Source organism: Pundamilia nyererei, unplaced genomic scaffold, assembly GCF_000239375.1.
Source record: "Pundamilia nyererei isolate P.nyererei 1_Seehausen unplaced genomic scaffold, PunNye1.0 scaffold00007, whole genome shotgun sequence".
Classification (NCBI taxonomy): Eukaryota; Metazoa; Chordata; class Actinopteri; order Cichliformes; family Cichlidae; genus Pundamilia; species Pundamilia nyererei.
In genome coordinates, this window is record NW_005187408.1 from 6096844 (window position 1) to 6123882 (window position 27039).

At 39.1% G+C, this 27039-nt stretch overlaps 2 protein-coding genes across 5 annotated transcripts; one reads left to right on the forward strand and one right to left on the reverse strand.

Annotated features, from left to right (window-relative positions):
* Positions 1-1396: 1396 nt before the first annotated feature.
* LOC102205197 (elastase-1-like) lies at positions 1397-3081 on the reverse strand. Its single transcript, XM_005722707.2, has 8 exons — positions 3027-3081; positions 2842-2936; positions 2594-2700; positions 2319-2447; positions 2060-2196; positions 1825-1967; positions 1565-1714; positions 1397-1477 (listed from the first exon to the last, which is right to left on the reverse strand). The coding sequence occupies exons 1-8, from the start codon at positions 3058-3060 to the stop codon at positions 1460-1462; spliced, it is 813 nt and encodes a 270-aa protein (XP_005722764.1). The 5' UTR covers positions 3061-3081; the 3' UTR covers positions 1397-1459.
* Positions 3082-4568: 1487 nt separating this feature from the next.
* Positions 4569-10618, forward strand: LOC102205474 (Golgi reassembly-stacking protein 1-like). Of its 4 annotated transcripts, none has more exons than XM_005722708.1 (9): positions 4569-4866; positions 5401-5481; positions 6048-6251; positions 7014-7100; positions 7213-7343; positions 7441-7585; positions 7939-8050; positions 8142-8264; positions 9642-10618. In XM_005722708.1, the coding sequence occupies exons 1-9, from the start codon at positions 4801-4803 to the stop codon at positions 9908-9910; spliced, it is 1218 nt and encodes a 405-aa protein (XP_005722765.1). In that variant the 5' UTR covers positions 4569-4800; the 3' UTR covers positions 9911-10618. The 4 variants fall into 4 exon arrangements, with proteins under 4 accessions (XP_005722765.1, XP_005722768.1, XP_005722766.1 ...); XM_005722711.1 differs by having other exon boundaries at positions 9678-10618; XM_005722709.1 differs by having other exon boundaries at positions 7441-7579.
* Positions 10619-27039: the final 16421 nt, after the last annotated feature.

Genomic DNA, 27039 nt, shown 5'->3' on the forward strand with positions numbered 1-27039 from the left:
AAACTAATTGTGCTCTCCATACTGCAGTTTTTACCACTCATTACAATAAAAACACAGGATCCAAGTTAATCTAGTTGTTCATTAGAAAAGAACGATTACATTACAATTGGCAATTTGTTGCTAGATCTGTCAAACAGGACGTATTTAGTGTTTTACACAAATGTGTAAACCCTGGGACGACCGTAACGTTTAGTAAAATGCTTCTGCGTGAAAGTTCAGGGGACAGACACCATCTTTACTTTTAAGATTAGACTTAAAGCTAAATCTGAAAGGACTGTGATCCTGAAGTATCCCTTGGTTATGCTGAAGCAAGCTCAAACTGCAGGGGGACTTCCCACAGGTGCTTATATGCCACAGCTGCATGCCTTTACATTGTGTCATCTCTCTCCCATAGTTTGTTTTTTCCTGTCTTCCTCTTTCCCAATACAGCTGCTCTTCCCTGAGCCTGGTTGTGCTGGAGATTTTTGTCCTCTTAAAAGGGAGTTTTTCCTTCCTGGCGTCATGTAATGCTTGTTCATAGAGAATCATATGACAGTTGGGGTTTTCGGGTCTTTACGTTAGAGTAAAAAGAACCTTGAGGCCTTGTTATGTTGCCAAATGAATAAACTTGAACTGAATGAAAAATTCAGATGGATCTAATTGCTTACTAAACTTTTTTTTAAAATATTAGTTTAGCTTCTATTTGGGAAACCATTAAGACCATTTTCTTCTACTGTATTAAAGAAAATTGACATTTCTCCTTAAATCTATTGAAACAACATTCCTGTTAGGTTCTAATGTAAACCACTGGAATGTATCTGTGGTTTTTGGTCTCCATGGTGTGGAGAAAAACACTTTATATGATGTCATGCAGAAGTCTCCTGACTACTACCACAAACATATGGCCAGAAATTCCAGACAAGAAGGAAATGTTGAGCCTATGACTACATATAGCATTTGGCCACAATTAAAAAGAGAGAAAAAAAAGGTTTTCTGCTTGTTGGGACAGGGTGTTCAGGTAGACCATGCAAGAATATTCCAGTTGTCCTTGTAATTCACTGCTACTTAAGCCTGTTTTTTAAAAAAAGAGGTTCTCAGTTTGAAACATCCTTAGAAATTTTCCATCAACTAAAACTGCGATTCGGGAGGTCAGGAGGTCACAACCGTAGCCGCTGTGTTGGTATTCAAACAAAAACTGTGGCACATGTATGGACTGGTCGCAAAAGGAGTACACCAACAACAAATGCATTCAGTAGAAAATGTGTTTCTGAAATTGTGGGAAAGTACCGGAATGCCATTAAAAGGATCTGATTCTGAGAGAAAAGCAGGACGTTGTTTGGTCAGAACATGAGGTGGTTTTGCCACCCTTTGGCAAATTCAAGAACTACAGGCAAATATCTGCTACGCAGAACATGAATGAGATGCACATCAATTTTATTTTGCAGGTTGCATTTGAGAATTGTAAGGAATGCGGTGCCATTTAAGCAAGACCCATAACCTGAAAAAATAAATAGATAAAATAATGAGTCACGCTTTATAAGATTATAGTTGCCAAACAAAAGCACAGAGGCATCAAGAGACTCACTGAAAACATCCAGTCTTCAAAGGAAGAGACTCTGGTGAAGACCGTGGGTTTGAACACTTGGTTGCACATACCAGATGGGCCATAACTGACAACACCGTGGACTCTCCAGGCTCCATCAGTAAAGCAGTTCAGAGGACCTCCAGAGTCGCCCTGGGACAGATAACAATAAGAACATAGCGTGCAATGACTGTGAGAATGTCTTAACACAGTATTGTTGTTAACAATATGATAGTTGCAGCATGAGGCGAAACCTCCTCTACCTGGCAGCCTGCTATGATCCCATCCCCTCCGGCACACACCATGGTTTCTAGAGCAATGCTGCCCCACCACTCGGGCTGGGAGCAGACCGAGTGCTCCACCACATTGATGGGAGCCACCTGTAGGATGGCAGGGCTACCTCCATCTGATTCAGTGGAGAAAGAATGCAGGAACCTTTTTATTACATCCACATATAGGGTGTGTATATGTGTACATTTAGCACCCAGGTGTACTCACAGTCTACTAATCCCCAGCCGGTGATGTAACAGGTGAAGCCATGAGGCAGTGTCTGGTCCGGGTAGGGGAGATTAGCTATAGCCACGTAACCACTGTCATAGATGGGACCAGCGAGTCTCAAGAGAGCAATGTCATTTCTAAGAAAAAATAACCAAAGATAGAGTTGTATAATTTTAATAGTTGCTTGTTTGCTGAGATTAACATTTCATATTTAAATGAGGCTTAATTGAGAGAGGTGATCTGACATGCTGCCACTTACCCATAACGAAGATCACCATTCCAGCCAGGATGGACTGTAATTTTTTCCACATGGATGAACTGCTCACTGCCTTCTAACTTATACAGGTCATACTCACCCACCACTACACGGTACTGACTAGCATCTGGGCTGAGAAGGACATGGAAAAAACACAAGTACAGTGCTTACTTACACTCTTTTGTTCAGCCCAGGAGACACCAAGATCGACTTTAAAATATTACAAAATGCACAAAAGAAATGGTGTCATTAAGAATAACCATGGTCAGAGCCCAAACCTGAGGATGCAGTGAGCTGCAGTCATGATGTGGAAGCTATCAACAACAGATCCTCCGCACATGTGGTAGAATGAGCCATCATAGAATTGATCATACTGCACAGAAACCTGTGAAATATTATAGAAATATGAAAATATGGTGGAGATGGAGTTTTTTTTCTAAATCTAGTATTTTAAAACTACAGTTCAAAACCTATTTGCATCAAAAGATAGAAAAATAAAAAGATAATTAGTGTTCAGAGGATTTACCTGCCATTTCCATGTGTTCGGTTGAGCATTACTGCCGCCTATCACTCTCTCATTGTCAACTTTGTAGTTGAGAGGTTCTTTGGCACAAATCAGCCCTTCAGCACACACATGGACAGATGTGGTAATATAGTTTTAACGTTCAGAAAATATAGGCACAAAAAATTATTTAAGTCAGGTGGGCTTACCAATACAGGACAGAAGAAGCACAAGCCACATCATGTTGGAGCACTGATGACAAGCTGCAGTCTGCTTTTATACCCATTTGAGATTGGGAAACCGGGCAGATGTTAAGTTACCAGCCAGTATCAATAGTCCATGTGGATCAATTCACATTAAATGTACTGCTATGAAAAGCTGAAAGTTTGAGAAGTGTGAGACTTTGTGTGGCAATCCACCACTGTGTGAAACTCTTACAAATACAGATTTATGTACATTTGCATTTCATTCAACTCAGAAAACTTTAAGGACAAGAGAACTTTATTAATTAATTTATTAATTTATTTATTTTATCATGGTGGGAAAAGAACAGGTGCTGTCTAGTGATGGCAGAGTCGACCAAACCATCTGTGAAAGGTGTGCATTCAAGACAAATATTACAGCAGATAAAAGTCTGAAATGATCGACGGCCAAGGTAAAGAAGAAAATGTTCCGCTGCCTTCTGTCTGTACACTGTACACTCAACACAAAAACAGACAAAAGCAGAATATTCAGTGAAAAATGTAATCATAATTCAATAAAAATACACACGTGTATTCATTATAATAAAAAAATGTACAGTATAACTACTGTATACAAAAGTGTATACATGAGTTCTTTTTCTTCTGCTTATCTAATTCTCGGTCATAGGGGAATTAGAGCCTATCCCACTTGTTATGGAGCAAAAGGCAGAGTACACCCTAAATGGATCAGTCTATCACAGAGATACAGACGTCCATTAACAGTCACATTCACATCTATGGATCTAACACATTCACACATGTATTTGGACTATGAAGCCAGAGTGCCCACAAGCATGCAACCTCACATGACCTTCTTGCTGTGAGATAACAATGTTGACCATCACGATGTTTTTATTTAAAGATAGAATAAATATATAAATGGCTTCTCCATCTTCAAAGGAGAGATGCCATACAAAGTTAATTGCATCGTTCATGAGGTTCACTGTAAAAAAAATTTTTTTCTTTGTTTTAGACTTAAATAAAATATACTTTCTCTATGTGTGTGTGTGTGTGTGTGTGTGTGTGTGTGTGTGTGTGTGTGTGTGTGTGTGTGTATTGAAGCTCCCAGGACCCTCGAGCTCCCAGGACCCGAACTTGAAGGACAGACCGCCCGCAGGGGCCAGAGGAATATGAATAAGAATAGTATTTCGTTTTCATAAATGTTGTCATCTTGAAAGATATTTATGTAAACCGAAAAAAGCTTTCCATTTGAAACCTAATTAATAATTAATGAATAATAATTTAGTAATTAACTAAAATTCAACGGTAGATCGAAATAAGAACAAGTATGAACATCTGACTTTAATTACTTTTCCCACAGACATGTGCAGTAAGGCAACAAACTGTCAAATCTATGTAATATTTATTTATATATTCGGTAATTTATTGTTTTGTTTTTTTACTGCCTAAAATATCTAAATACTTAACAGGAAGTGGCATTTTTTTTATGAATGAGCATGGCGTTATGTTTTGCTAAGCAACCGCGTAGAACACCCTGTAAAGGACGGCTAATCGAACTCAGCTTGCTTGCTGCGGATATGAAACTCGGGAAGAAGAAACACGATTTTTCTGTCATCATTATTTATAAGCTTTGTCTGGCTCTCCAGCGCCTGCTGTCAACCTATCTCAGCTGCTGGCTAGCTAGCTTGTATGCGGAGTGTATGTACCAGTAATGACTCCTGAAATAAGTCTGCTTTAGTGACATTTAGTCAGAACTAGTAAAACGTAACTGCTGAAGGCAATGGGGCTACCGCAGAGCTCGTTACTGTCGGACGGAGGAGCTAATTGTGGATATCATGTCCACGGGGTACGTTAGAAAGTAGTGCAAGGTTACACGTCACGCGGTTTGTTAGTCCCTATAGCTCACTTTTCATACATTTTTTGCTTAGTGACTTGTTAACTGTGCTTTGAACCATAATTGCTGCTTTATCTATCTACGCAGAGCCTGACTGTAATTGACAGGTTATCGTGTAACTGTAGTGAGCTCAGCTTGAATGGTGTCCGCCCATGATGATGTTGAAGATGAGGTGGCATTTGGCACACTTCCAACCCGCGTGCCTTTGTTGGGAAATGGAATAGTTTAACAGTCACTATAGAAACTTTCTTTAGTTATGGCACGTTTCAAAGTTGCATATAACATATTAACCGCGCGAGAAAGCGGGTACCTCGTCTCATTGAGAAGTCCCAAATTTTGGACACTGCAATATCTTAGGTTGACACACGGGGGGCGATAATATCACTGTGCTGTTTGTTAGTCAAACCAAATGTCAAGTTTTCTGTTCTGTGTTTTAAATTATTATTAATATTTTTAATTATTTAAGTAATTTTCTTTTATTCTCAGGTTCAAGAGGACTCTCCTGCTCTGAAGGCTGGTCTGGAGCCTTTCTTTGACTTCATTCTCTCTATAGGAAACGCCCGACTTGTGAGTAGACTCCTGTGTCACTACACTCCTGGTTAAAATGAGTAACTAGGTGTCAAATATTGACTTCTTCTATCTTTATGACATTTCAGGTATGAATTGTAATTGAAAATGATGAGTTGAGGACAAAATGAAAATGTCAAAAAAGCCCTGCAACGTAGCTGTGAATGTGGCATATATTCAATTGTATTTGAAAGTATGCTAAAAACGAAAACATTTTTAAATTCTAAACTCATTTTAAAAGGCGTTATGAAGCTGAATAACATATTTATAGATCTCAATCAACTTAATAGGACAAAAGCAAGTTGTAGTCTGTTTTGAAACCATCTTCAAGACCCATTTTTCTGTATATAAAGCAAAGTACTCGGCAGGTAGGACACAGCAGGCAAACACCGATTTCCATAATTTTGAGGTACTGCCTTTATGAGATAATCCAGTGTTTTTCAGTGCTTTATTAATAACTTCATTTGGAAGAGTGGCAGTAATTACATTTCATGTTCTTTTTCATGAAAGAAAACGCATCTGCACAGTTGCAGCTGGAGTAGCCCTTTTTCCTTTTGTTTCTCCAGAATAAGGAAAACGACCTGCTGAAGGATCTTCTGAAGGCAAATGTGGAAAAAGCAGTCAAACTTGAAGTGTATAACTCCAAAACCCAGCGTGTGAGGGAGCTGGAGGTGACACCCAGTAACATGTGGGGCGGTCAGGGTTTGCTGGGGGCTAGTGTCCGCTTCTGCAGCTTTGAAGGAGCCAATGAGAATGTGTGGCATGTCTTGGTAAGTTAAATCTACCTGTCTTCGCTCAGGTTTCACCCTTTGCTGGTTACTGTAGGTTAAAGGCCTTTGCACACCGAATGTATGCGGAAAAATGGCTAAAATTCTGATTTTAGCCATTTTTCCTAAAAAAAAAGCCTGTTTTGGATCCAAACCTGCCGTATAACAGATAAACACAACAAAAGTCTTGCTTTGTGTGAAAAAATGAAGTTGAAAGAAATGATGAGCTGATTCTGATGTTTCTAAACAAGAAAAAGAAGAAAGTGAGAATCCGGGTTCATCCAATTCTCAGGCGAGGACAGCAGCAGGGAAGATTTCTTGGTTTGATCCAGGAGTTGAAGCTGTATCTCGACTGCTTTCTCTTTTTGGCAAAATTGCAACCACATCTGAGGACGTACAGAAATAATTTTAGAGAGCTGATTTAGCCGGAGCAGTGTCTGGCTGTCTGTCTGAGGTAAAATAGTATTATTTTTACTATTTCCATATCATTGCACATTCAGTACTGGTGCATACGCTGAGCAATGAGCACACTTGTTGCCAAATGCAGTGGTCTGATTGGTCAGATCTGTTTATTCCTATGTGGAAAAATATGAAAAATCGAGCTTGATCCGAACTATAAAAAAAAAAAATCCTGCAAATTTGAATTGAACAGTTGCCTTAAGAATAAGTGAGTCTGAAAAATCATTGCATTCTGTGTTCAAAGGCCTTAAAATTGCAAATGTTAATAATTTTGGTAGATTTTAGAATTTTTAAAAAAACTTTTAGGAAGTGGAACCAAATTCTCCCGCCGCTCTCGCAGGCCTGGATGCATACAATGACTTCATAGTAGGAGCTGACCAAGTGTTACAAGATGTAAGATTTCTTGTCTTTTGCCTTTTATTCCAAATAAGAAATAATTGTTTTAACTAGCAGACATTATTAAAAGAAATAACAAAAACGTTATTTTTGTGTGAAACGTCTGCAGTCCGAGGATTTCTTTTCTTTGATTGAAGCCAACGAGGGGAAACCTTTGAAGCTTTTGGTGTACAACACTAAGACGGATCAGTGCCGAGAGGTAGTGGTGACTCCTAACGGAGCGTGGGGAGGCGAGGGAAGGTTGGCATTGATTTTTTTTTTATCTTTATTTAAATCAAAGCATGTAGATAAATATTGCCATGTCAACACCCGTGGGTTTTTTTCCCTATTTTTTTAGCTTAGGCTGTGGGATCGGCTATGGATACTTGCACAGAATTCCAACTCGTCCAGTTCAGCCTAACGCCCAGAATAAAAATGTTCTTCAACCAGTGCTCACTGGCAGCAGTGAAGAGGTAGTTGCAACTGAGCACACTGAGGTGAAGGTTGTTGTATCTTATTCTTGCTTATTTATTAAGCTGTGCAGGATGTAATGGCATCTATTGGTAGCAAGGGATTATGTTGAGAAGTACAAAAAGAATAATCTTTTTTATGGCTTAAAATGAGACCTACATATCTACTACAGGAGGGATCCACCTTCTACACTAGCTCAGTTTTTTTTCAGTCGGGGGTGACGACCTAGTATTCACTTACATTTTTAGAAGCGGAAGGTGAGGCCAGGTGTATTGACTTTGTTGCAATCTGCAACCTCCCCACTAGATGCCACTGTATCCCACAAACTGCTCCTTTAACTGTAACTTGCTAGAGGTATTTGTGACCTCCAGTTTTCTCTCCTTAGGTGCCTTCTACCGATGAATGTAGCCCATCTACCGAAGCAGCACTGAATCAAAGTGAGAAAAGCATGCAAGATCAGTCTTTAATCTCACCCACTCAGCAGCCACCAGACCGAGGTAACAGGATCACTTCAGGACATTTTCATCCATTTGACACATTATGCATTTTCACACGGAATAATGGGCATTTGCTTTGTACTTATTTCAGATGCTTTCACCATACTCGATGCACCGACTTCAGATTTATCAGCCACTGTTTCCACTAACGAGGAAGGCAGCAGCTCCATGTTTGCTAATTATGGAGATGACTCAGGTGATCAGAGTAGCTTGGGTAAGTACTTCATACGTGATTAAATTGTGTGGCTAAATAGAGCAATTACGTGTTTATGATGGCATCCCGATTGAGAAGAAAAATAAGCACGATTAAAACCAGCTATTGTTGACACGCCTCTCAGTTAAGGAGTCATTTAATGCAGTGGTTTTGTATTAGTCTCTTTTACTGCAGAATAAAACTACTCCAGCCAAATGTGTTAAGTGTTTTTTCACAGATATACGTTTTACAGCAGGTAAAGTGGTCTATACTGAACACTTCATTAGGTAATGGATTGGACCCCATTTTACCTTGAGAACATTTTTAATTCTTCATGGCAGAGATTCAACAAGGAGGTGGAAACATTTGTCAGAGGTTTTGGTCCATATTGAGATGACAGCGTCACACAGTTGTTGCAGAGTTGTGAAGTCCATTCGACTAAGATCTGGTGACTGGGGAGGCCATTTCAGTAAAATAAACTTATTGTCATGTTCAAGAAGGGAGTTTAAGACGACTGGAATGGCGCGTTATCGTCTCAGAAGCAGCCATCAGAAGGCGGGGGTACTGTACTGATACTAACGAGCCCAAAGCGTGCCAAGAAATTTCCCCCACCGTCACAACACCACCACCACCAGCAGCATGACCAAGGCAAAATGGATCCAAGCTTTCATGTCGTTTGCTACAGATTCTGACCCAACCAGCCGAATGTCACAGCAGAAGTGGAAACTCATCAGACCAGACAATATTTTTCAAAACCTCTATTGTACAGTTTTGATGAGCCTGTGTGAATTGTAGGTTCAGTTTCCCATTCTTAGCTGACAAGAGTGGCCTTCGAAGTTTGACACGTTGTACATTCACAGATGCTCTTCTGCATACGATGGTTGTAACAAGTTGTTATTTGAGTTGCTGTTGCCTTCCTGTCACCTTGAAGCACTTTAAATATTCTCCTCTGACATCTGGCATCAACAAGGCATTTTCAGCCAGAGAAGTGATGCTCACTGGGTATTTTCCCTTTTACAGAGAGTCATTTAAATCACCTTTCTTCTTCATTCTGATGCAGAGCTTGAACTTGAGCATATTGACCATGTCTATGGGTCTAAATGCACTGATTTCCATGTGCCATGTGATATCAGTTATCAAGAACTCAGTTAGCATTTTAAACAGTAGGTGCAGGTCAGTCCTTTCCATCAGTGGTTACGGTCTGAAATGCAGCAGTCTGAGCTTTGGTTATGTAATCTATTGAAGTACAAAAGTCATAAAAGGATGCTCAGGAGATTTGATCTTAATTATTGTTAAATATCTCCTTACAGACCAAGGAAGTTGAGCAATTTCCCATGGTTTCACCATCCATAACCTTAACAATATTGTATTATTCTTTCTTTTTTTAAATTTTATTAGATTATTCATCTTTTGACCAAAGACCTTCATTTCCAGAGAAGCAAGGAGAACCAGACATCCAGGAAGCTGAGCAGAAGCTCGGTATAGACCTGACTGCCAGCACTTCTCCTATCAGAGAGACTGCTGAAGACATGGCTGGCCTCAAAATTACCACCGAAAACCCGAGTATCACAACAATCGCCAAGGTACCAGATGCTAACTCTGAGCCCTTAAGCTCAATTGAGGTTGTGAGCGAAGAGATGTTTGAGCCTGCTGGGCCAGGCAGTTAGCTGACTTTCATAAAGAATATTCAAGAGCACACCATGTTACAGAAAAGCTACCGTTAATGATTGTAAGCTGTTATCACTGGGGCTGTTTTTTTTTTTTGTTTTTGTAAAAGAATTGCGTTTGCATACCAGTGCCACTGCTGCATGCTAAATTGCACATTTATGTTGACTTGAAATTCTAGGAATGCATACAGTTAATACACATGAATGTATTCTGTAGTTTAGGCGTACTGTATGTTTCAACATCAAACAAGATGAAGCCTTAGTTAAGATGTCATGCTGCTTAAAACCATCGTGGTGTGCACATTAAAAGCCCAAGGTAAAAAAGAATAATTACCCTTACCTTGTTGCTCTTACAATAACCACTGTAACACAGTACAAACACTGTAGATTAATGATGTTTGACTTAAGTGTCACACCTGGACTTCTTTTCCCTTTTTAAAAAAGAGGTTTTAATTAAAGTTTGTTTTTACTTTCTCGTGGTTACTCATACAGAAGGATTTAATCTCAGGCGTTTCCTATTTAAGCCTTTTTGCCTTTAATCTTGGTCAAAATCTTCTGTCTAATGTGAATGAGTGGGCCGTGTGTGACGCAGCTCTCTGATTGTTTTCTGTTTCTTCTCTTTTAATCGATTTTAGTTAGATCATGTCTCTGATTTGTATGGAAGAATTGAAAATATACAGCTATTTATAAATATATGTTCAAGATGAACCTCCATGAGTCTGTTTTGGTTTCTGTTCTTTCTTTTTTTGGGCGGGGAGGTCCATGCTGTTGTTAAATCAAAATGTCATTAGACATATTTCCTGTGTCTAATATGAGTCATGTCCACCCAGCGGAGTTCATATTTTGAGGCAGCAGATGTCAGCAAACACCTCACGATACATCTCCACTGAGCTGGCGCCAGTTTATCTCCCCTTGCAGCTCCTAAAATTCTGTCCAATCAGATTGCACATTTTCATATATTCAATGAGTCATAAGATGTTTCTGAACTTTTATTTTAATAAATCACATCTCATTCTTAGAATTATGCAGGAATTATTTATATTTGTTGTTTGATCCGGCGGCTTTCCTCTTCCTATTGACTTTGGATAATTCAGTCTTGCCATGAACAAATACCTGGTCAGTTTCAGGAACCTATTTAGCTGGAAAAGAAATAGTTTGAGGTTTCAGATATTAAACAATAGAAATTTACTGATGTGAACTTGAATGGTTATGTAGTCCATTATTTACATTTCTTTAAACTGATCCTATATCCAGCAATCCGTGTGTGATCATACGTGGGCTCCAGAAGCTATTGATCAGAAAACAAAGCACAATTTATTTTCATCACTTTTTATTGCTAGATCAGGACAACCAAATATTCTTTGGAAGTATGCCAAAAGAAAAAATGTAAATAAATAAGCATTAGGGGGAAGCTACAGTAGCAGACAGGGAATATGCCTCAATTATTTACCAGGGCACTCCAATCCTCCGCTGAAGAGGGGGATGGGCATGAAGGGAAAGAAAAGACTGTGCGTGGGGGGAAGAAAGACGAGAAGGAGATGGATTTGTCTTTTTTTTCCTCCCCAGAATGAGAGCTGGAATGGCGTTCCTAAGGAAGCTTTCCTCTGGCACACCTGTGAATCTGTTGTATTTCTTATATAAATAGGAATTAACTTGGTGGCTTTGGATCCACTCGCTGTTGGAGATTTAATAGCAGCAATGTGGACATCTCCCAGAAATGTCAGGCTTGTCAAATCAGCACGTTTTAAGTGCAGGGTTGGATGGTGTTTGCGGGTGTCCATTGTAAGTCTCACTCAGGAGGGGGAGATATGCTATTTCTTCTCTTCTATGTGAGGTTAGATGAAGCAGCCCAAGGCAAAAGCTAGCAGCTGCATGCCAGGAGGAGTGTAAGGAGGTGCCACCTCTGGAGGAACATGCCTTGCCTTCCTTTTTTCCTTTTTTTTTTTTTTTTTTTCTCATTGAGACTGTTTCAAAGGACGCTGTGACGCAGCTGAACCCACACGTCAGCTTAACTTTATCTCAACCCCTAAGAGGCTCGGCTCACAGGCACCAGCATAGTGCCCGTTGCCTCAGCCTATCGTTGCAGCATGACAAATTGTGAAACAGAATAACTACAGGGAAGGATGGATGGAAGGAAAAGATGAAAAAGGTATAAATACAAGGGGGAAGAGAGTGAACATACAATTGGTGCATGCACGTTAGTCACACGTCTCCACATAATGCTGTTCCCGTGGCTCGGTTAATGTGCGGCGCTGTCACATGAAGTAGGTCAGATTTGGATGTGTGGATGTTCAAGGGATATAAAATAAAGTGTTATAGTGACTTCTTAATGTAAAAAATAAAGATTAAATACTAAAAACTGCTGCTTTTCTGTTCACATGTGGTCACAAATCCACACCACGAACACGCTCGTCAACTTCTATTTTCTGCTTTCAGCACCTTCCCACCCTAATCACAAATATTTTGTCGGGATGGAGACTATATTTGGAAGTGCTGCGAGGTGTATTTGCATACATGCATCACGCGGTGTTCTTCACAGTGTGTTCTCTCAGAGCCTGGGAATAATCCTGGAAAGTGCCTGTGTGTCAGACCACCAATGTACAGGCTGTAATTACATTCATTCATGCAAGGGGACTGTCACTCTGAGGGGTCTGAATTCATTAGGAAGTTGTTTCCACCTCTTGCCGTCATTATCGACTGGCTTTATGCTTCTAATTGAGCAGGAGATTAGAATTGCTTCCAGTAAACATTACCGTAGATTTGCTTGTAAATTGTTGTTCCACACATACTTTAGCCCTTTGGACTGAAAGCAATCTTCTATAAACAAGTGGGTTATATTTCAACTTTAGCCTGCACTGTGTATATACCAGTCTTTGATGTGTACTGTAGAAAACTGACTAAGAGGCAATACTTTTTGGGGAGAAGTGGAAAGTAGTTTGGTTAAATCAAGGTACAATAACTACATGCAGAAGAAAATCCAGTATACTGCCCCAGTTAGGTGTCATGTCACACCAAATCTCCTTTAATGCACTTTGGAATTGATTTTTCAAATCCCTGGAATTTTACTAGAAGGATTGAACACCTTTCTTCTACACAATCCCCTCATTATATGCTGGTGATGGAAAATGCCATCTATCACATTGGTCCAAACTCTCTTAAAGGTGTTTAACTGCGGGGCTACAAAAGCCGTACCATATTAGCCGCACCATTTGCATTCTGATCGAACCATTCAGTCAACCCATTGAAGAGACCACTCCCCTCAGGGCAGAAATGCTTCATCACTGGGTAAACATGATCAATTATAACAACTTCAAACTGATTCACAGTGGCTCTTTCCTTCAAGGAAACAAGACGTCCATATACGCTAAACTGCACGTGAGCTTGAATTCTTCCCTTTAAAACTGCTGATCGTCCCACGATATGTTCCCATCCCTTTTCTCTCTGTTATTGTAGGGTGACTTCAGGTGACTGTTGCTATGATTTGGCTCTGTATAAACAAAAGGGAATTGGACTTAACTGAATCCTAAGGCATCATCTGCTGCCACTGGTATCTCAGAGATGCACATGAGGCGATGTAGAGGAGCCCTCGTTCTTATTGGAAAGGGAGAAAGACTGTTTGTTGGTGGTTGTTGGAGAAAGTCACAGGTTTTTCGGTCAAGTACCAGTGATATGTGCCCTGTTTGTTTTCACTTGTATTCCACTTTCACTCGCTAATTAGATGTAGGCACTATTTAGATAAGCCTGGGCACTGAAAACTACAAGATTGGTTTAGGAACACAATATTATCTGGCCTATAGAAAAATAACATTTACCCACTCTTAAAAATTATTTATATCAATTTTTGTAAATACTTTTTAAAATGTATTTTTTTTATTATATATTTTATTTTTGTATATTATTTTTAAATACTTTTTACAGTTTTATTTTTATTATTTATTTTATTGATTGATTTATTTTTAATGATGATGATTAGTTTTGTTTTTTTAACCCAGTGGGTTTAAATGTGAGGGGGGTTTAGCTGGGAGTGAGAAACTTGTGAGAATTCGTCCTAACACCATTGCCACAGGAAACCACGTGTGGAATAATTTTGAGACACTGGTGGTTTTGACAATCGGCAGCATTTCACACCTTTTGAATGAGACCAGGGTGATTACAAAGAGATGTGTGTGCAAATTTAAAAAAAGCTGCCATATTGCACCAAAAGTCAAAATATTTCACTTGTGATTTTTTTCCCAGTTTATGTGCATTAGATTTAGCTCAACATGAGTCTTTGCTGCTCTGAAACACAAGCAAAGGAAAGTAGGACAAAAGCAACTGACTTATTGTTGCATATTACAGCATATAATGCTAGTGAAAATGAAAACAGTGAGTGTTAGAGAGAAAAATCATGTCAGCAATAAGAAACCCTAACATCCCTTATGTATGACTCATAACATCCCCTATGTTTTTGGTTTTAAGAACTTTTGTGGAATTTTACCACCAGCCCCGTACTTCTACCTTGTTTCTGAGAAATGACAGTTATTGGTCACATGAACACAGGAAGTTGTTAGTCAGAAAAAAATAAAATAGCTGTTTAAAGAATTGTCAGTTTCACTGTTTTTCTGCTGAATTCCACAGACATGCTCACAGCTCTGTGCAGCTACACGAAGCTCAAAACAAAAGTGCAGGTGTAATAGTACGGTCGCCATCTTCATTCAGTGCATTAGAGTGCTAACCATTCCTGCAAAATTAAAGCAAATTAAAAAAATGAGCTTAGAAATTATTATAATATTATAGCCAAGAAGCACTACGAGAGCACAAACCTCCTCCAAGACAGTTCACTGTAAAACTCTGTATATGTTAATTTTTCATTCATTTTCTTCTTTGTTATTGTAACACGTAGTTTTTAGAAGTTCGAGGTGGTGATAGTGCAGTAAAAACAAGCAAAAATGCAGGTTTGTGTAATTTTCCCTGTTGAAACCAGTTTTTAACATGCTCGACATAATTATTATTATTTATACACATGGATATGCTACGTGTGTAGCAATCCTTTCATTGTTTAGTACAGTTCATTTAAATGCTTAATTTAAAAAAAAATACTTTTTGAAAAAGTTTGTTTTGTTTTCTCAAAAAAAAGCTTATTCAGAAACATACATGTTATAACCTGTTACTGTAATTCGCACCACAAAATGGATAATAGGCATGTATTTGTGAATAACAATAAGCTTTATACATAATAATTTTATACCACAGTATATTTTTAAGTAACTAGGCAAACAATGACAAGAAGAGTGGACACACAGGACAATATAGATGACAATAACAGAAACACATCAATTATATTGCACAAACCCTAGTATTGCACATGCTCTGACTGTCCTGAAATTGCACTGACCCATTATACTAATAGTTGTTTCCCTTTTTTTTAATACACTAACTCTTTTTCACCTTCAATATAAAGCATGATTATTAAATATGATCACCTGTTTGTGTGTCCCTCAGCCACCCTTTTAAGTGACACTTAAAGATGGGGAGACTTGTACTTTCCCTCACTGACAGTAGAAGACTATTCCAGAAGCTCACTCCCTGATATGACAGAGCATTCTGTGAAAAGGTGGTCTGTCTAAACGCCAATTCACAATCACCTCCAACAGTGGCCCGGCAACACTGCTAGACTTTTGTTTAACAAAATCACTCATTCGTGGAGGCGCCAGACTATGTATAACTTTGTATATTAGACAGATTTAAATAATTTGAAATTAGTAAAATTTAGAAACTTGTATTTATCGAAAATTTGACAATGGTTATATGAAAAAGGTTTCTTATCTAATATTTTCAATGCTCTTTTGTAGCATACCTCGATAACTTGTAATACAATATTCAATATGAGCCAGTAATCGCTGCTGTGTCTGTTAATGATGTGCAGATATGTCTAAAGTTCTGTATAGTTCTGTAAAGTTCTATATTCTTATTTCCTATTGTAAATTTTTAAGCATAATTTTAAAGATGAATTTTTTTTTTTTTATCAAAGTCAAAGTAACAGGATACTTAACATCTCCATATATCATTCCCTACATGCCTTATATGGATTATTTCTATGTAGGACTTTTCCACTTGAAGCACTGCTTTCATTTTTTTTTAATCATCTAATATGCACAGTGATGATGATGGATGCAACTTGGTGTTCAGCATCTTGCCCAAATATCCTTAGGCCAAACGATATTTGGGCAAAATACTGGCATGGAGCTGGGAGCAGCCAGGGATCGAATCGATCTTCTCCGATTTGTAAATGACCAGCTATACCTCCTCTTTTAAAAAACTTTTTTAACAAACAAAACACTACTAAAAAAACCCTTCTCGGTTAGAGAGGGAATGATAAAATGACATGCAATCATACCACTCCATAGTGATGCCCAGTGAAAAGTTGGGGGCCTTCTGAGTGTTTATCAAAAACCTTCTGGACACCATAAAATTCTGCAGCAGTCCTTTTGGGAGTAAACAGATATTTAATCTTGTACAATTTCCAATGGTTTCCTGATGACAGCAGAACTAGAGATAAGGCAAAAAGGATGCCACAGCCATTAGGAAGATAAGTGAGGATGCCCTGCTTTATTTCCATTCTAATTGCCACTCAGCAGGGGTGAGGAGCTGGCCACACAAGACAGCACATGTTGTTCTTCCGCCAGGATGACCCCGCTGATACCAGGCCTAGACCCATCTGCTAGTGTGCCCGTCTCTGAACCTGGAGAGGAGATGCCACCGTTTTTGTTAGTCCTGCGTAAATATCAAAGACAAGACAATTTTTCAGTGCTTGACTTTTTAAATCACTACCAAATGTCTCCCTCAGGTGCATTAATTAGTTTTTCAACGTACTGAAAGTCCAGCTAATTTGATGTTAAGCCATAAGTCGTTCTCTAGCGGATGCTCATTCCATTTCTTTTTTTAAATGCAAATTTAGATTTTTCAATACGTCGTAATGATGTAACGTTCTGGGGGCACATCTTCAAAATTACTGCATCTGTTTTCATCATGCCAGAACATTTATATTTATAAAAATAGAGATTTCAGAGTCTGCAGCTTTTCTTGCTCCCGGTTTTCTCCCTTTCTTGTCTGACTGATCAGGAAGCCCATTTGTTCTGGTGAGCAGCAGATGAGGCAGAGGGATAAAGGTTTAGCTCAGCCTCTCACTCTGAATATGATCAGATGAAGAAACACGCCTTAGTGCGTTCCCTGCTGCTTTCCTGTGCCTGTGACATATTTGCTGTGACATCCCCACCACCACCCAGGCTTAGTTTTGACCCGATGGGGAGATGTCTCTTAGTGTTACGCTCATTTACTAGTTAACTATGACCCCACATGGTAATGCATGCAGAGTTTTGGCCTCCTCAGTCACAGTATATAAACGTGGACATGCACACAGTATAACATACCATTTACAAATGCATGCATAGCCTGAAAAGCTATTTTCCGAGAATTAACCGGAATGTCAGAAACATAGGACAATGTTTTTATCATTCAGAAAATATAATATATCATCATAGTATTGTTAGGTAAGGGTGTGACACAACGGCACAACACAGCCTTTATCTAAGTGGCCTGCAGAGCTACAGACATATTAAAATCTCCTATTTATGTAAAACATAACACCTTCAATAGCATGATTTATCACCCTCTAACGCAAACATCCGTTTTGGCCCTGCTCAGCATGTATGTGTGTGTTCACACATGTAAAAACACCACAGCCTGAGTATGACAGCAGCAGCATTTGTGAAAAACATAAAAGCATCAATCTACCTGATAAAATGGGGTATGGGAAAAATAAGTATGTTCCTGCAGGGAAGAGCTGGCAGTATGATAGAGAGGAATGAAGTGTGTCAGCTTTTCGGAGCAAAATAGAAGCACCATCTTACTACGCCAGGGAGTGGGGGGATTAGAGGGAATGGTGACGCATACAGATTAAAAAATGTGGAAAAATGATTCTGTAGCTCTGTCAGAGGTGTGACGCTGAGTGAGGGCAAGCGAAGAACTGCCTATCTGCCTCTTCAATTCTAAATCTTTCATGTTGGAAAATAAACCAATTTAAATAATTCACTTTGCACATAAAATATGAAACATTCAGCACATTTATTCTGTTAAAAAAGAACATTGCTCGGAATCTGGTAGACATACATTATGTTGAATGTGTCATAAATACACATAAAAAACCCCAAAAAAAAACCTGTCTTGAGTTCTCTGATCTCTTGGCTCGTTCAGTAGCACAGGATCAAACAGCAGAATATCTGAGAAATCCCTTCAAAGCTTTCATGATTATTTTTGGAGTAACTGTTGTTCAGTAATGCTGGGTTTTGCTTGCTGTGGTTCTGTGTGCCACATTATTTTCACAAAACCTGAGCCCACAGATACAGAGGGTGTAATAACATTCATACAGAGCGGGGAGGGGGTGAGAATTGACAGGGGACGTGCAGAGGAGCATTTGAAAACAATGGCAAAAAGTGGAAAATCGTTTGAGGGAGTGTGTGTGTGTGTGTCTGTGTACTAAAGTGAAAATGTGCTGTTATCAGGTTAGGCCAGAGCCACATTCCCCAATAGCAGCTGAGCTGCACAAACACTCGGCACCCCCTTGAGATTCCCTTTTTTGTAATCACTTTGCAGAGCAGGGCGATGCTGCATGTGCTTTTCTCCCGCTCTCTGAAAGCTTTACGTCCATCTTCCTCCTGCGTTTAAATGGTCCCACTTCTCTCAAGAGCTTTTCCATTAAACGTTTGTTCGGGTTACTAATGTAACCATGAATTTCATTTGTTATGCATCTCATTAAGCTGCTGTTAGAAGAGCTATCAGTTGATGACATTAACCATCTGTCATAATAATAGTCTCTATGAATGGGTAGGTTTTGCATTGGCAGATAGCATTATTCAGCTTTCCAGAGTCCATGGGGGACAGGAAGAGGCCCATATACACCAAAGGCTATATTTACCCAGTGAAATGCAAACAGAAATGGCAGTGGGTTCAGGTTGCTGCCTCCACCTGTGACTGCAATTACTGTGGAAGATAAAGATCAGTGCACTCAGGTGACTCAAAAACAGCTGGACAATCACTTATCTGGTTGTGAGTCATCAGGAGCCCAGGCTGTCAACACCAGTCCATCAGCTGGAAGGAACATTGCGTTTATGTTTGTGGCTTCTGGATGAGCATGAATCTGCGTTTGCTTGTGTGCACATATGTGTGGGTGGGATGTTTCGAAAGTGCTGATGGCAAGTTAGCACAATGGTTATCTAGTGTCCTTTGACAATGTGACTGTGGTCTTTTTAGTGTTTTCGCCCTGCCTGGAGATGCATGTGTCTCACAAAAATGAAGATGAAGACACAAAGCTCTGGCAGGAGTGTTACATTGATTTAGAGGTGAATATCTACTTAGTACATTGTGTTCTCTGCATGCACTTTAGTAGACAGGACTCCATCATATATAGTGAAAAGGTTAATTAATGCCTTAGCATTACCTTAATCACTCTTTGTCATCTTAATTAGTCTTTCTGTCTTTAAAAGCCAGGAAACCCAGACAAGCTGATTTAATTATTCAAAATTTATAAAAGAAAGAATGCATGGTTCATGCATAAGTTCAATATTTTGAATTAAGTGGAGCTTCCCAGTGCAAAAACACTGTAACAAGCCCTCTCTATAGCATAGCAATACTGTGTTCTGTCTTTATTCTTTTGAATAATTACTTAAACATTACTGCTTCCAGCAGACCAAAATGCGTACTTTAATTGATTACCTTGTCCCTGTCCCCATGGCAACTAGAAATTACCAGAAGGACATAATCATAGGCTTCTGCAAGATATCTTGAAATCTATGGAACTGCTACTTTTTTTTAACCTTCCCCTGTTATATCCAGTTACACTGGTTGAGCAGTTGCTTTGTTTTTAAGGTTTGACCTGTACTGCGCTATATCAGCAAAGTACACAACCTCCTGAAAGCAGAAGAAAAAGATGGAGATATAGGTGTTGATGGGGTGTCGCAAGTTTTTTTCTTTCCAACCATAATGTAGCTCATTTGGTAGGCGTGACTTCAGCACTTTCCCCTGAAGTTAGCCAGCTGGCAGCTGCTGATTTTTCTCTTCCCTTCCACTGCTAAATTGCTGCCCTAGATTCCCACCCTGACATTTCAAGCAGCATAGAATTCAAGTTTGATATGTGAAACCAAACCCATACTCATGTATGCAGTCTTTACCAGCACTTACAGTGTAATGATGTCTGATGATACATTTAAATTCATAAAGTGAGGGTAGAGCACTTACACAAAAGAAAGCCTCACAAAGTAGCATTCTTCTGTCCACAAAAGCTGACAGAATAATTGAAGACCTTGTCTTCCCAATAACTATTTTGCTTTTTGTCTTGTGTGTCATAAATTGATGTTAAGGCATTAACAGCTCCAAAATGCCGCATTTTTCCAGGCTTAAGCTTTGAAAATCTGAAACAGTAGAAAAGTATTCAATATACACAACATAAACTGCTACTTTATTAAAAATTAATTATATTCAGCATTACATTTCTAATTCCATCCTTGACCACATTTCCCATTGCACTCTGGTTGCATCCAACTCCCTTCCTCTCCTGACCCACTGGTAACCTCTGAAGGCTGTTCTTGTCTGAAACAATCAACTGATCGAAAAGGATAAGTAGGATCCATTTACGTTCAAGTAATGGCCTTTGGCAGATTAAAGTGGTCTTACTTACTGCATGCTCTACAGTGGTGAGAGGCTTTTGGACAAGACAAGTGAACAATCATGTGGCTAAAAATGGAGCATAATGAGCTGGATGAGAAATCAGAGGGTTCGAAGCTTCTTAAATGAGGTGCTAAAGATTCTCTATATTTTATAATACGAATGTAAATGCCATATATCTGCCACACATTTCACATTTGGTTTCCTTTACAAGAATCAGATGAATGAAAATATTACTATCAATACACTAAAATCCAACATATAGACTAAAGACCAGCTAGTTAGTTTAATTTAGCACATGCATCAAAAATAGTTCCTGGTATCAAAGTGTCTTATGTAATTCATGTGCTTTAAAAGAAATTAATCAACATTTTGGGAAGATTTTTAATATGAATCATAGTGTTAGACCAGGGGTGTCGAACTTCAGACCTTGAGGGCCGGTGTCCTGTAGGTTTTAGATAACACCCTGAGTCAACACACCTGAATCAAATGATTCGTTCATTAATAGGCCTCTGGAGAACTTCAAAACATGTTGAGGAGGTCATTTAGCCATTTAAATCAGCTGTGATGGATCAAGGACACATCTAAAACCTGCAGGACACCAGCCCTCGACACCTGTGTGTTAGACCATAAGATAAAAACAACTCTCATACACAGCTAGCAGTGTCTTATATATAGCTAGCAGTTGACCAGCTTGGCTTGCTCTGGGTGACTTTTACAGAAAAGTAAGGCACCTGTCTGCTTGCACAGCTACAGCCTTTTTTTACAGAAGCATGGGCACACCCATGAAAACAGCAAACGCTATACATCTTCAGTGGTTTGTCAAACAGACAAAAACAGAGAAAGCCCAGAGACGATAGCCAACTACAGCCATGAGATGGCAGTTATTTAATGGATGGATACAAACAGGCAATACATTTCATAACAGAGCTTTTTCTGGCATGTGTGGAGAGAGATTGTGTTCACTTTATTAGTTTTGTACTGATGTTTATTTTTATATTTCACTGGGCAAGCACTGCCTGCCTTGCTTGCCCTAAAAGAATGCCACCTGCACAGCAGGAAAACACAATTAAAGGCATTACAAACTCTGTTTTTTCACCTCCATCATGCAATTCGATAAACTGTTTCTTCATGCAGATAAATAGATCAAGTCACTTGTGCTCATACATTAAATGACAAGCCATTAACTTCAGTTCTGTCATGTGTAGGTATATGAGAAGTAATTAAGCATTAATAAGAGGTTTGCAAACTCAGGCAGAAATAGATCCAGGTGTAGAAAAAGGTTCAAAACAGATGCTTTCAAAGTTGTATTCCAGTAAAAAAAAAAAAAAAAAAAAAAAAAGCAAAGAGTCAGTTTCCTTTTATGATGCAAAAAGACCTCAGCTGGCTTTCATGTAGTTAATTATGCAAATTATGATGTTGTTTATTTACCTTGGGAATTTGTTTGTAATGTGTCTAAAACATGTAAGATGTTTTTGACATTTCATCTTTATACTCATAGCAACCAAACTAATTAAACAAAAAAAACGAAACTAATTAAATTCATATATGGAAGTTATGCTCTATGAAAAAATCTGGGTTATTTACCCCCTGCTTATTTGCCCCTATGATTGGATTTGTCTTCTTTGATAATGTTGCTTTCAGACTGCTGCCAGGAGCTTTTATCTATCTGCAATTCAGTGTGGACTAAAGGATCCTTTTATCTTCCCTGCTGATTTAATAATAACATGACTGTAATGTCTACTCATCACCACACACATGAGAACACTGACATGGAAAAGTTAATCCATATCTTTGGCTCAAACGTGTGTAGTGTATTATATTGTAAGTATTGTTTGGGACAAGAAGCCAAAGATATGGTCTTACTATGAAGCAGCAAAAGACAAACAATCTGAATACACTCTTCCTTTAAAAATGCTGGGATAGCTGAATATGTTTCTGCAGAGCTTGGCATTTTAACTCATGTTTTAAGCAATGTCTCAGCAGATGTATATCTAGTGTCCAATGATATCCCTCAAGCCACGTTTTCCCATTTTTTCCAGTCCTCATTGTCAGTTTTATGTCTTTGTCAAATGCAGAATTTATTTAAAATCGATATTATTTTTTAAATGAGCATGTAGCAGTGTAGCATTATGTACAATTATGTACATTATGTACAATACACTGTACAATAATGCCTCTTCCAATTCAGATATTAATATCTGACTCACAGTCAAGACAGAAACACCCAAAAAAATAGAAATAACAGAGGAAGTATAGATGAATTTATAGACTCCATCTGCCATGATGCTTTGCTCTGCGTGACAAGTCCTGTGCCAAGAATTAAAAAGCTATCATAACACCGCTGCAGAAAAACATATAATTAAGCTCTTCTTTTCCTCTGATTCGGTACATTAGATTCAGTGCGTTTGTCAGCTCCATTAAAAACCTAAATTCTTTTCCCATTTTCACACATTCACTTTTTGTTTCCTTAATCCCTGAAGATCAGGCAAGGATAATTGAAAGTGAGTGGAGGCTATACTCTGTTGTAAGCATTTCTTTTACTAAAAAAAAGACAAACAAACAAACAAAAAAAACCCCAAAACAATTTTAATAATGTTCTAGGCTTCTTTGCCTTTACTTTTGTTTTAATTAAACAGGGGTCGTCACAGGTGTTCTTCTAGTTTGAGTTACAGCAAGGTGGAAACATAGTTGTGTAATAGTGTAGGGTCTAGTTTCTTGGCACACTTTGGGCCTATTAATACTAATTGATCATCAAGTAAGCACCAAACTCTACCTGTGTGTTGTTCTTGAGTCATTATGACTACACTGTACCCATCTTCTGAAGGCTGCTTCGAGCAGGATAACACACCGTGTCAGAAAGAGACAATGAGTTCGTTGTACTCAAATGACCTCCACAGTCCGCAGATCTCAATCCAGTACAGTCCCTTTTCGATGTGGCGGTGCAGGAGATTCTCATCATGGATGTGCAGTACCTGTGCAACGCAATCATGTCAGTATCAACTGAATCTTCTGAGCAATGTTTCCAGCACCTCCCTGAAAAGAATCAAGGCCGGATCCAACCCAGCACTAACAAGGTGTACCTAATGAAGTGTCCAGACAGTGTACACTGTCACCTTATAAAGTCGATCTGTTAAACAGTTTTGGACAAATGGCTGTTTACGCTTTATTTTTTTAGCTCAATTTTTGCTCCTGACATTAATCACTTAAATGTCTTTGGAGGCACTAAAAGCTACAATTATTAAGTAGTCATTAATTCCATTGCTCTATCTTTTGGTGCTAAGCAAGGAGCCCACAATGGATTCAGGAAGGATTTTTACTTTATTTTATTTTTGTTATAAATCACAGCTGAGATGGCTGACAAGAGCTTTGAGACAATAAAACAGTAACATAAAAGATGCAAAACACTCCATAAAACTGAAGGCAGCTGCAGTGTTAGAGATAATTCTCTATGGATCAACGTAAGCTGCTTTTTCACAGTACATCAGTCATTTGATTCACTGTTGCTACTAATTGAAGCTGTTTTAAACACACGAAACATTTTCAAGTTACAGTGTGTTTCTATCTTAATACTATACTACACTCCAAGTAGGTCTAACATGAATTTATAGGCTTCAAATAATTTCTGATTGGGGATAATGCCACATCAAACAGCAGCAAATATACCATAATGCAACAAAAGGAGGAGAGTTACAGCACTCACTGATTGGAGAGTCTTGCTTCACCTTATTGTTCAGATAATGTGACGAATCTCCTTTCTGCCTGCTGCCTGTGGCTTCTTGTTTACATGGGTGCTGCTTACCTGACCCGTCCATCTGCGTCACCGTCACCATGACTCATGTCTCATTTTGTGTGACTATTCTGCCTCCTTCAACCCCCTCCTCTTCATTGCTCTCTCCCTCCCCTTCTCTCCTCACTCAGTCCCCATGCCTCACAAACACATTATTTGCAGGCACAATGCTGCACGTGTTGACACGACCTTTGTTTTTCATTGTATGTCTTTGATAAGGTCTAATAAGGAAAGATGAAGACACAACTGTGAATTTGAGGAAAAATGCACTGAAATGAGACTATAATAATATTTGATGACATTTTTAGAGGGTGGGTTGTTGCCTTATTAGTGAAAACACAATAAAGCAGCATGACCTGATTACACATCCACTGAGCATATGCTGTTCAGTACAGTGGCATGATTTACTCCCTCCTGAGCTTCAATTTTTTATTCTGTAGAGTCCTAGAAATAGCTTTTTTACATTTCAGGCTGCTTTGCAGTCTGCCAGGCTGTCCTGTTGACAGCTGCCTGGTCGCATAAATAGGATCATTCAAGCCAGACCCACACAAGAGCAAGCGAATAACAGACAGAGAAAGAGGATGGTAACTTTTGGTTGGGTATACATCTGTCTTATTTTCACATGCACTCGGGTCACTTCATGATGCAAAGAGGACACGGGCTGGAAATGACAGCAGGCAGTACTTCAAAAACATTTTTTAATAGAGCACAACACCTCTCTGTGTTTGAGTCTGCATCAGGAGAAATGTCTCTGCCAAAGATCTATCCTCTCTAATGAAGCTATCTTGGGATAAAGTAACAGATGAATCAAAATCCCTTCACAACCAGCAAATACTGTTATGTTGGATCCAACAGGAACTTCAGCAACAGTGTGTCTTTTGTAATATTCCATGTGTCATTGTGAAATACCCTAAATTTCTTCTTTTTCGAGCATATTCTAAAGTATTTTTTCCAGCGATAACAGCACCAGGCAGGAGTCCAGACATGGTTCTCTGTGACTAACATTTTCAATTAGTGACAGGTTTTATGTGAATGAGTGGGAAGGAGCTAATCCATTACACAGACACTGAGACCTACAGACTGTCATTTGGTGAGTAGACTCAAGCCTGTGAACAAGACTTCTTAAAAACCAGAAGATGAAAAAAGCAGCAGAAAGATACTAATAGGAATAGAAGCAAATAGATATTTATTCCGTAAGTATGTTTTGTTACAGCAGTACAAGATCTTCTCATAAGTGGAAACCTAAAGCTCCTGGCAGTAGTTACTGACTTTTCTTTTTCTTTTTTTAAAAGCCAAAATCTACAGTCATAACAGCATCCTGGTAATGGCAATTATAGGCACAGTTACACTGTGAGCTAGCATCAGCTCATCACATTGTACTGCATTAAATCTAAACACATTAGAGGAGGATTTCACAAAGGTCCTAAATCAGGTGATAAGTATGGTTATTTCACAGGCATATATGTATTACTGATCAGGTATAACAGATGACCATTAATTATTCACTGAAGTGAATAATACTGATTATCTCTTCATCATGGCACATATCAGTAGGTGGACTATACTGGCGAGCAAGTGAACATTTTGTACTCAAAGTTGATTTTAGAAGCAGGAAAAATGGTCAGGGATAAGGATCTGACCGGGTTAGACAGAACAAGAGTCAGAGCATCTCCAAAACTGCAGATCTTGTGAGGTGCAGTGGTCAGTATCTATCAAAAGTGGTCCAAGGAAAGAACTGTGGTGAACCAGTTCCAGGGTCATAGGTGTCTAAACCTCACTGATACTCACATGGAATGAAGGCTGGCCTGTGTGATCCAATCCAATAGATGCACTACTGTAGTTAAAATTTCAGGAGTTCCTGCTGGTGCAATGCAAAGTGCATTGCAATTTGTTGCATGTGGGGCTGGGTGGCTGCAGGACCAATCAGGGTGTGCATGCTAATCCCTGTCCACTGCAGAAAGTGCCAAGAATGGACATGAGCATCAGAACTGGATCACAGAGCATTGTAAGAAGGTGGTCTAAATAGCTATGCAATCTTTTAACTCACGTGGATGGCCGGGCGTGTTTACATGGGGAACATCTGGCACCAGGAATGCATCTGGCCATGATGGTCCGGCCATCCATGTGAATGTTACTTTAAGACTGGTAGGCTTTGCACATCTTTTATATAAAGTTTATGTAATTAATGCTCAACACTGAGCGGAAACTGATAGGAGTGTCAGTATCAATTTGGATATATTGGAAAATTGTATTGGAAATATATAAACTGTGGTGAAAGGTCGGCCAGTTCAGGTCCTCCTGGAGAATACAAATGACTGCACCAAATTCCACCTTCCCAGCATGTAGCCTTATCCTATCAGTCCTCATTTGAACAGGTGATTGCAGCACATCTATTCTCTCCTTTTCTCATTGTGCTGCCTAGTTACAGCCAACAAGCCTTCCTCTGTAATTTGTGCATCCTTGCAGCATGTGATGCCACCCATCTGTTCACACCAAGGCAGTCTATGTTTTTCTTTCTTTTTTTTGTGAACACCGGCTCCATCTGGTAACCATGCAGTGAAGCTATTGGCCAGCAAGAAAGGTAGCCAGTCAATAGGGCTTGTAGCTCGTTCTATGGGTCGATGAAGGTTTTTGGCTCTTT

Coding starts and splice junctions, on each gene's coding strand:
- LOC102205197 (XM_005722707.2), bottom strand. CDS start 3,060: ATGATGTGGCTTGTGCTTCTTCTGTCCTGTATTG. Junction 2,937..3,026: donor GCTTCTTCTGTCCTGTATTG/GTAAGCCCACCT, acceptor TGTGTGCTGAAG/GGCTGATTTGTGCCAAAGAA. Junction 2,448..2,593: donor GCAGCTCACTGCATCCTCAG/GTTTGGGCTCTG, acceptor TGTCCTTCTCAG/CCCAGATGCTAGTCAGTACC.
- LOC102205474 (XM_005722708.1), top strand. CDS start 4,801: ATGGGGCTACCGCAGAGCTCGTTACTGTCGGACGGAGGAGCTAATTGT. Junction 7,101..7,212: donor CTGACCAAGTGTTACAAGAT/GTAAGATTTCTT, acceptor AAACGTCTGCAG/TCCGAGGATTTCTTTTCTTT. Junction 7,344..7,440: donor GCGTGGGGAGGCGAGGGAAG/GTTGGCATTGAT, acceptor CTATTTTTTTAG/CTTAGGCTGTGGGATCGGCT.